Genomic DNA, 10,520 nt, shown 5'->3' with positions numbered 1-10,520 from the left:
CTTAGACAGCATTAAGGATTGTCGTAGATTTATAGTTTGCTGTAAATGATCCCATACCTGACCGAATTGAAATCTGATATGCTTATTATGGGGGGGGGGATGAAATCTGTGTTGAAATCCAACACAGATTTTTGGTGATAGTTGCCCCACGAGGTGAAGTTACTAAAAATCACTGAATTGTACACTTGAAATGGGTGAATTTTATGATCCAACAAAGTTGTTTTAAAACTCTGATATACTTCATGGTCTACATTTAGGAATTACAAAAATGAGATCAATGAAAATAGATATGTAAGATGTATTTGTTGAAACAGGAACTTTCCCACAAGAATCATCTTAGCTTGCAAAACCCTTATCACTTATGCTATCTCACCCCTTGAATCTCTTAGCATTCCTGAAACCTTTGACACCCTTAGCTTTCAAAGTTTAAGACTGCAATTTAGACCAAAAAAAAAAAAAAAAAAAAAAACCCACAAGCGATGTTGACTTTGTCCTGAATCGCTGAGAACAAAAACTATAGCCAGCGAATCAGTTGCTCATTCGATAATGAATCAAACACACCTAAATATGTGTTGATCACGGAAATGAAGAGATTGTCATGTTTTTCTGTCACTTTACATTTGGCAAAGCAGGACACATCACTTAGAGCTAAAACAAAACCAAACCAATAAAACCAGTCTTGTTAGGAGTGGAATCTGGAGGCTGAAAGCCACATGACACAAAGTTTTCAGGGGTTGAATATAAAAAATGTAAAAAAGCAATAATTCTGTGGCTACTGTAACAGCTGAACAGTTTCATCTCACAACGTACATCCATTAATGCAAATAAGCATAGTTTCTGTTGTCCGGGAGCTTGCCCTCTTTAGTTGACTGAGACTCCTGGTTTGTGTGTCACTTTTAGGGGCCTTTCTTAACATCCTAGATTGAGCAGGCTGTGGTTAGTTCTGTTGTTTCTAACTATCCTACATTTCTCTAGCTGGAATCAGCAGTACCCAGGAGTGCTCTTTTCCAGGAAAATACCAGCAAGGATTTGTTTATCGAAATGAGCTACTTACCACCTTGGAAATTCTAGTTCTCTGAAGTGGAACACAGACAGACACGTTTAACCTGGCGTGGAGCCTGGGTGGAGGTGTGGTAAAGGTCTGGAGGCTGGGCATGCTGGGGTCAGTAGGCTCGGGGCAGCCACACAGCTGGGGGTTCCTGGCTACCTGAGCGCTCAGGCAGGACAGGAAATTCAGAGCTGGGAGAGATGCCTAGTGATAGTTGGATCTCAGTGACCAGCCAAGGGGCAAAACAGAAATTCCTTCTTTGGCCTGCCTTCTTCTCATCCCTTAAATATTTGAAAGAATTTCTGAGGGTAGCTGGCAGATAACTTTAAAAAAGATAAATTTCTTGCAAATGTTATATCCCTTTTCCAAAAATTTACCTCTAAACTTTTAACTATATGCATATAATCATCTGGGGAAATCCATAACAGTATGGGAAGCTATTTGTCACCATTTTGTCTCCCCAGCATCTGAACTCCCTTCCTACATTGGGGAATTTCCTACTCTAGGAAGTAGAAGCACCCACCATGGAAGCTGAAGATGCTAGATTCTCACGTTCTCAGCCGCTATTGCTGCTGGGATGTGGGCACATGGTCTAGTCTCAGCCAATTAGATGGCTCTGCCCCAGACTTTGAATTGGAAGCTCTTGATTCAAAGCAGCATGAACTACAGACTCTATTCCAGAGAGGGATTCACTCACCCAACACCCTTTACCACCCTTTACCTTTTCCTAGCCTGCCTCTACCATCCAGGCTGGTCATGCATTCCTAACTTCTTTTGTATCTCTAGATGGTTATATGGCACACTTCTGGCTGGGAAGATACAGATGGAGGTTTGTCTTGAGATTTCTGGAAAACTTTTGCCTTCCTGATACAGGAATCACCCTTTCTGTCTTCTCTCAACTTCTGCCTTGAATGTACATGCAGTATCTAGGGCTGCAGCAGCCATCTTGCAACCACAAGGGAACAACTCTGAAGATTAAAGCCAGTACGCTAAGGGTGGTGAAGCAGACCGAAAGAGCCAGGATCCCTGGCAGATTTTTTAGATAGTTGAATCCATGTTTGCAACTACTAATTCCTAGATAAATGAGAAAAATAAGCACTTATGTTTAACCTATTATTAGCCAGGATTTCTATTGTTTGCAACTGTCTTCACTCCTAACTGATATAGGCAATTTCCAGTGTCCAGCACTGGGGAGGTCTGTGGTGCAAAACTACCACATCTGAGCCAGGGGTGGCAGCAGCAGTGTTGTTACAGAACCAGTTCTGCAGCACTATTTTGGGTGTCATTCTGCTTTGTTAGCCTCCAAACTCCTCCAGAACGCCTGAGGATTTCGTGAGCTACATAAAGTACCTTTTAATACATTCTTTTTCTGCTTAAATTTACCAAAGTTTAATAATAATAATAAAAGATGAGGTCATTAGGGGGGTCCTAATCCAATATGACTGGAGTCTGTATCAAAAGAGGAAATTTGGACACAGAGAGAACACTATGTGAAGACGAAGGCAGAGACTGGGGTAAAAGAAATTAAACAAAATTTATTTCCTTTGCTTGCAATCAAGAATCCTGAGAAATACAGAAACTGACAATCAGGAGAGGCGGCAGCAAAATACCCTCAGGGAATAGGGGAGGATTTGAGATTGATTGTCTGGTCTGGTTGGATCTAAGGACAGTGAAAATTCAAGTAGTATTAAGACAGTTCACGGCACACTGTCACTTGTAGTGGCTTGCATGAAGGTCACCCAGCACAGTGAAGGTCCCACTGAAGTTAGGGCATTGAGAAACCAAGTGGTTACTGCCAGAGAACAGCATGAAAGGCACAACGGATTCAAAAACTGTGGGGTGGAGTGTTTGATGCTAAGGCAGGAAAGCTTAAGAAGCGATTGGCAGAGTCTTGAATTGTAGTTCAAGGCAGTCTGAGAACCAGGGACTTTCACTGACTATGCTGAAAGCATATCTTATCTTTTGCAACCGCAACTAAACCAAAAGGGAGATTCTCTGGGTTCCTGATTTACAATATCTGTTAAAGTCACGACCTCCTCTTTTCTCCCACGGGTAGTTAGGGGACCGACTGGAAAGAGTGAGGACTGGGAGATTCTGAATGGGGACAGGTGGCCTGAGGACTCAGAAGACACAGCTTCCGCAGTAACCCCTCCTTCTGTATAAAGAAGCTCTTCCTCACTTCCTTGATGACCTAGTGTAATCTTGCCTGAGGAAGTCATTTTGCAAACGGAATTCTAGGCCCTTTGGACCTCCCCTCTTCTCAGTGTCTTCAGACCAAAACCAGAGCTAGGTACCAACATATCCCTCATGTTGTAAAGCCAGACCTGGCTGGAGGAGATCGATACACCAAAGTAATTGCACAATTTTGCTCTTTTTATTGGGAAAACACATGGGAATTAATTCTGAGGGTGCTAAACCAGGGAGGGAAGAACAGGATGTTTCCTTTCCAAGAGATTCCAGCTCAATGTGCTTCCTGGAGCGGGAGGAGTGGTTCTAACTGTTTGCTTCTTGCTATGAGACCTGGTAATCCATATACCAAGAGAAGTTGAGATGCCTGCATTTCTTTGGCGTCATGTAAGAGCAGGGATCCAAGGAAGTGGGAAGGTTGGTGTGAATATATTGTGTATGACCCACCCACCAATCCCCTAACTCTGTCCCCTGAAAGGCACCGGAAGATACTCCCTTCATCAAGGCATTGAGAAATACATTTGGTGAGGGAAAGGCCACCACCTCTCAAAAGCACTGTCATGGCTATTTTATGTACATCAGGGATGCTGTTGAGAGCTGCTGGAGTTAAACAGACTCTGTCATGTTTGCCAGGATCCCAGGCGCCAGAGGCCAGCAGTGGCACAATCAACAGAAGAGGCAAGGTCATCTTGGTAGAAGACATGGTGACCATGACCATTCGCAGGGTCAGCCTGGGACTCAGAACGGTCTGCGCATCAGATGTCTTTGGCAGAAACAAATTGATCATGGGCCCCTGGAACCAAAATAGATGAGCAGCCCTCTATGGCCCTATATGATTCATATGACAGAAGCAAACCAAAACTCTCTGGGTCTGACTTAAGTCATCAACAGACAACATTATACCCATATCCAATGCTTAGACCTGAACTTGAATGCTACGGAAGTGGCAAATTCCTGCAACATCCCAATTGTACGGTCCTACTGATGTAGAAGATGGACAGGTCTGGGATAGTGACAATGGGTTATCATAAACTTCATAAGGTAGTGACTTCAATACAGCAAACCACACAGCCCCTGGAGGAAAGTGCTTTTTTCTCATTCCCAATGAGCAAAAAACTCCAAACGTTGCTTTGTCTCATCTGGCAAGGATGACTACCCATCTCGCTTTCAATGGCAACTTGATCATGCCAATGTGATCTTTAGAAATCTTAATCACCTCCATCATCTTTAGGACACAGTGACTACTACACTGATGATATGTTTTGAAGATCTGAAGAGCAGGAATAGTAGCTGTTCTAGATAACATTAGTAAGAAACATGCAAATTGTTGTGTGGGAAATATCTCTCACTAATCTACAGAGGCTTGTGACCTTAGGGAAGCTTTTTAGAAGGTCCAGTGGTCTAGGTTGAGATGTCTCCTCCAAAGTGAAGGATGAACTGTTGCACCTTATGCCACTTCCTACAGGAAAGAGAGATACAATGCTTGATGGCCCTCTTTATGGAAGCAACATTTGTCCCATTCTCCTGTGCTTCTCAGACTGGGTGACTCAATGGGTGCTAATTTTGAGGAGAGGCCCAGAGGCAGAAGAGACTTTCCACGTGGCTCAGGCTGTGGTGCAATCTGTCCTGCCACCTACGACTCCGTGGATCCAATCGGTGCTCCAACGGCAGATTGGAGAGATGTATGGTGCTTGTGACAAGCTGTGTTAGGAGAATCACAGTGTCAGCTATTAGTGTTTGGAGCAAACACACACCTTCTTTGTCAAACAGCTATTTTCCTTGGCTCGCTACTGCACCGTAGAAGAGATTGAATGCATGACCCATGCAGTCTGAGCTGTCCATCTTGAGCTGGATGTTACTTTGATCCATTAAACCACCAAGTCAGGTTCAGCAAAAGACCCAACTACACTGGAGAGTCTCAGTACTCAGGAGGACAGGTTAACATGCCCCATGCATGTAAGTCAACTTCTCTCCCCAGCTGGCCCACTGCTTATTCAATGGATTTATGGACACAGTGACCGTGCAGGCAGAGACTGAGACCACCCATGTTTTTAACAATCTAGACTTCCCCTCTCAAGGCTAACCTGACTCCTTACCAGCATTTACTAACCAACTATGAGTTCTTCCTAAAGGTACCAGATTCAGCCACCTGGAAGCAGATTATATAGATTGGACTTCTTTATTCATGGAGGGGTTCAGCAATTTGTCCTCACTGGAATAGACAATGCTTCTGAACTTGGATTTACTTTTTTTGCCCAGCTATCATCCTTGGGCTTTCCAAATGCCTTGTTCATCATCATGGTATCCTATACAGTATCACTTCTGACCAAGGTCTCACTTTACACCAGAAAAAGAAATGCAGTGGGTTAATTTCTGTCCCTCAGTAGCAGCTGGCCTTATAGAATAGTGGAATGACTAATTGTTGACTTAGTTACAGCGCCTGCTGAAAGACACATCTGTAAAGACAGTATGACTGTCCTATAGCACATAGAATATCTTCTGAACTCAAGGCCAGTGTATGGCGTTTCTTCTCCTGCAGCCAGGATACATGGCTATAGATCCAAGAGGATGGCATCTCTCATGAATACACCCAATGACCCACTTGCAAATTTTTTTGTTTCTGTTCCCTTTACCTCTGGGCTCTGCTAGTTTGAAGGTCTTAGCAATCAGCAAGGACTTCTTCCACCAGGGGAAATCAAGCATAGTTCCCTTAAGATTGAAATTGAGACCCTGGCTATTTCAGACTCTCTGTGCCAGTGGGTAAGAGTGCAAAAAGAGCGTGATGGTAGTGACAATCAGGGGATGCAGGGTTGCTGTTATATGATGGGCAAAAGAGGCCAATATGGGACTTCCCTGGTGGCGGAGTGGTTAAGAATCCTCCTGCCAATGCAGGGGACATGGGTTCGAGCCCTGGTCCAGGAAGATCCCACATGCCGCGGAGCAACAAAGCCCGTGCGCCACAACTACTGAGCCTGAGTGCCACAACTACTGAAGCCCTTGCACCTAGAGCCCACGCTCCGCAACAAGAGAAGCGACCGAAATGAGAAGCCTGTGCACCACATCGAAGAGTAGCCCCCGCTCACTGCAACTAGAGAAAGCCCGCGCGCAGCAACGAAGACCCAACACAGCCAAAAATAAATAAATAAATAAATTTATTAAAAAAAAAATAAAAGAGGCCAATAGATAGAATCCAGCCATGGTGGTGCCTCATGTTACTGGCATGTCCAGTGAAAAACAATTTTTTGTTAAAAAAATTAACATACTCAGATCCCTCAGACCTAAGGGTTATCCCCTGATTAGCTAAGATTCTTGATAAAGGGAAAGGGGGATTTGTAATGTGCATTAAAGAGTGGAGTCATAAACTGATATAATGATATATCAATTAAAGCCTTGCGACCAACTGCAAAAATAAGAACTCTAACGTCTACTTATATTTTCTTCCTTGCTGTGTTATATGTATATTTATATCTATTTTAACTAATTATCCTTTACTTTTAACTTTCTTCTATTTTATGTAGGATAAATTAGTGAAAGATATCATAACAATTTAATCTTTGTGATCAGAATATTGAGATGGGACTGTGGCAGAATTAAAGGAGGAATTACTATCACCCAGAGATCCTGGACTTCAAGCTGGACACAGAAAATGATCCTTCAGTGTGACCCCCTTTGGAGGAAGGAGTGAAGGTATTTTTCAATTCTATAAGGAATATTGCATTATATTAAGTGGGAGCATTTTTATTTTATATAGTTTTTATTTTCAGAATTGTAAGAATAGTGAGAAGCACATTTGATGCTGGGTGGTCAAGGGACAGACTATTGTCGACATTTGACATTTTGGGGGGCTGCTTTGGAAGTATGGTGAAGACTGCTAGTTCCTCCCCAAATCCATCTCCCCTTCAACCATAATAACAGAACCTTGACTTTTAGCTGTGCATATTGCCATATGGAATAAAAATTACATTTCCCAGTCTCTCTTGTAGGTAGCTAAGTTCTACCAATGAGTAGCAGAGGCATTGTGTGCTATGTCTGGGAAGGCTCCTTGAACTAGAGAGAACAAGTGCCCTTTAGTTCTTCCCTGTTCCTCCTAATGCCATCCTGGCAGTAGGTGGATGCAATGGTTGCAGAGCCAGCAGCCATCCAGGATCATAAGGTTGTCTTGTGACTAGAGGTCTTGCATGGTGGAGGAGAAATATCAGAGCACGGGCCTTTGATGACACTGTATTCTTTCAGTAAAATAAAATATAAACAGATTTTTTTTGATTGTCCAGGCAAGCACAGGGAAGATCAATATAAGCAAGGCATGTTTCTATACTAAGGAAACTTAGAAACAAGTGGGGTGAGTGACAATTATGCAAGGATGCTCCGTAAGCACACAGGTGGTGCACCTAACCTAATACTGAGTGGATGATGATGTGGTCTGGGAAGTCTTTCTGGAGAAAGTAACCCCCTTACAAATGAATGGGATTTGGCCAATTGTTGGAAGAAGGGGTTGAAAGAGTTTCCTTGGCAACAGGAGTTAAGCGGTGTTAACACTCATTAACACCTCAAGAGACAAGTCTGGGAGGTCAGCCAGGGTAGGAGTTTGGACTTTCCTCAGAACAATGAGGGGCAAGTGAGAGAGGGAAAGGATTGAGGAACTAGAAAGGAGCGTGACACCAAAGGCACACCTGGCCCCGATGAAGCACCTGAAATGTATTAGGAGGGTGTAAGCACTAAATAATTTGTTGGAAAAGCAGCGCTGGTCCAGGCTCCACCGTGGGGGAGGACGGATTCGTTTAAGGAAAGAGAACACAGTTAGGCACGAAGTTGACTATTAACTTCAGATGAAAACATAAATCACAAGATACTACTGGAGTCTTGGAGATTTCGGGTCCCTTTCTTTTGTTTACCCGAACTGCTTGCCTAGAAGTGCTCCCAGACGGCAGCTTGGCCAGCCCTCTCTGCCCACAGCACTCTACAATTCCCGCCCCCCCTCCCCCCTCCCCCCTCCCCCCTCCCCCCTCCCCCACCCCACCCCACCGCCCGCCAAGGTGATGCTAGAGAAGCTCCCTGGGGCGTAAACTCAGTCAAAGCCTCGGAAGAGCGACCCCTCAGCCACAGCAAACGAGAGAGCTTGTCTGTCTGATGGGCAGGCCGTCCTGCTGGATGGGCCGGATTGGAACGGGAGGCAGCACGCCCAGAGTGGCCACCCGCTCTCTGAGGTCCCGCGGGCTCCCTCCGCTGCTCCGCCCCCGCGCTGCCCGCCGCACCAGCTGCTTTCCTGGGGGGTGAGGGGCGAGCATCCCCCAGCCCACCGAGGGAGCACCGTGTGGGGCGCACTATGAGGATTTCCGGGAGAAAACAGCCCCGCTTACCACCGAGACCAGGCGGCAGCCATAGGGACCATTCTTTTTCTCACTCTGCGTACACAAACTTAACCTCAAAAACACAAACCCTGTCTTTGGCATTTCTGGATTTAGAAATAAACATCACCCCAGCATGACATTTTCAAGGAAAAACGCCAATTAGTTCATAGCCACAGAGTCGTAAAGTTTATTTTTAATGTTTAAAAAGATTGCAACGTTTGTCGCTGTTGAAATAAAATAGCTAACTAACTTCTGCAAAACAACAAGTAATCATCCGCAGAGAGCGCGAGGCGTGGGGCTCCGTCCCAGGAGCAAGGGGAGACGCGGCACCCGTCGGGCGGCTCGGGGGGCGTCGGGTGGCCGAGCGCCGCGGGGCGCGCGGCAGGGGGCGGGGCTCCGGGGGGCGTGCGGCGCGGGGCAGGGAGCGGGGTGGAAGCGTGCGGCGCAGGGGCCGCGCAGGGCGGGGGGCGGGGCGGGGCGGGGCGGGGGCGCGCGGCAGGGGCGGGGCTCCGGGGGGCGTGCGGCGCGGGGCAGTGGGCGACGTGGGGGCGCGCGGCGCGGCGCGGCGCGGGGGGCGGGACTCCTCGGGGCGCGCGGTGCACAGCCCGGGCGCGCGGGGCTGGCGGGCGCGCGGGGGCGCGCGGGGGCGGCGGCCGCGGCGCTGCCAATCGCAGACAAAGGCCGCCCCAGTGAATCATGTGGTGCCGGGGGAGGAAGTGCGGCTTATTTTCTTTCCTCCAGTCGCCGGGCTCTGGGTGGAGCGCGATGCTCGGAGACCCCCGCGGGGACGGCGGCGGCCGCGAGCCCCGATGAAGCCCGAGCGCCCCGGCCGTGCCGTAGCGCCCCCGGCCCGATGGAGGCCCCGCCGTGGGACCCCCTACGCAACGACTCGCTGCCGCCCACGCTGACCCCGGCCGTACCCCCCTACGTGAAGCTCGGCCTCACTATCGTCTACACCGTGTTCTATTCGCTGCTCTTCTTGTTCATCTACGTGCAGCTCTGGCTGGTGCTGCGCTACCGCCACAAGCGGCTCAGCTACCAGAGCGTCTTCCTCTTCCTCTGCCTCTTCTGGGCCTCCCTGCGGACGGTTCTCTTCTCCTTCTACTTCAAAGACTTCGTGGCGGCCAATGCGCTCAGCCCCTTCGTCTTCTGGCTGCTCTACTGCTTCCCCGTGTGCCTCCAGTTCTTCACCCTCACGCTGATGAACTTGTATTTCACGCAGGTGAGTCGCGGGAGGCCGCCCCCGCGGGCGGGAGGCACCTGGAGGGCGCTCACCTGGAGGGGGCGATGGCAGCCGCCGGGGCGGGTCACAGAGCCACCGGCCTGAGAGGGTCCGGGGAAGAAGCATTGGTTCTGGGGTGGTCCGAGCCCTGTCCTACCTGCAGGCCTTTGTCCCAGGTAACGCCCTCCCATTCCCAAGGGAGGCGAAGGAGAAGGGACAGGAAAGTGAGGGCTGGAGGCCACCCGCAGCCTCTGCCCTCAGCTCAGCATCAGCCAGTGGGTATGGTCCTCCGTGCGCGGGGAGCAGCATCTCCGTGCACGCAGGAGAATCGAATTGATGGGAGGTGTGCCCCCCAGGGACTCTCGAACCCTGGAGTTTTCCCTCTATCCCCTCATCCCGAAGGATGTAACCCCCAGCCCGGAAAGATCACCTGCACATTGGCCTCCAGGTTGGGGCCAGACACTGGCTTTGCGAGGCAGGGTGGGACTGCCCTGGTTTGGATGGGATGTTCTGAGCCTCCAGAGTGGGAGCCCTGCTGAAGTGCAGCTTGCTAACTCATTCCACAGGATTGCTAAAGAGCAGTCGCGGCAAACACCCAGCTCCTGAGCTGATGCGGCGGGAGGTCAGGGTTACCGTCTGAGCTCATCTGAGAGGCCCCGAGAAAAAGCCGTAAAAGTTTGCTGGGGCCCTTTTACAGGCACACGGGAGTCGTTTT

General features: G+C 48.4%; 1 protein-coding gene across 1 annotated transcript in view; it reads left to right on the top strand.

Moving 5' to 3' along the window:
• Positions 1-9,272: 9,272 nt before the first annotated feature.
• GPR137B (G protein-coupled receptor 137B) overlaps positions 9,273-10,520 on the top strand; it is a 44,995-nt gene continuing 43,747 nt past the window's right edge. The window contains exon 1 of the mRNA XM_061182132.1: positions 9,273-9,805. Within this exon, the coding sequence (XP_061038115.1) occupies positions 9,437-9,805 (369 nt within the window). The 5' untranslated portion in view covers positions 9,273-9,436. The remainder of the gene's footprint in view (positions 9,806-10,520) is intronic.

This window comes from Eubalaena glacialis, chromosome 1, assembly GCF_028564815.1.
Source record: "Eubalaena glacialis isolate mEubGla1 chromosome 1, mEubGla1.1.hap2.+ XY, whole genome shotgun sequence".
In the NCBI taxonomy this organism is placed as follows: domain Eukaryota; kingdom Metazoa; phylum Chordata; class Mammalia; order Artiodactyla; family Balaenidae; genus Eubalaena; species Eubalaena glacialis.
The sequence above is the reverse complement of the archived record's forward strand: the minus strand, read 5'-3'. Positions and strand labels throughout refer to the sequence as shown.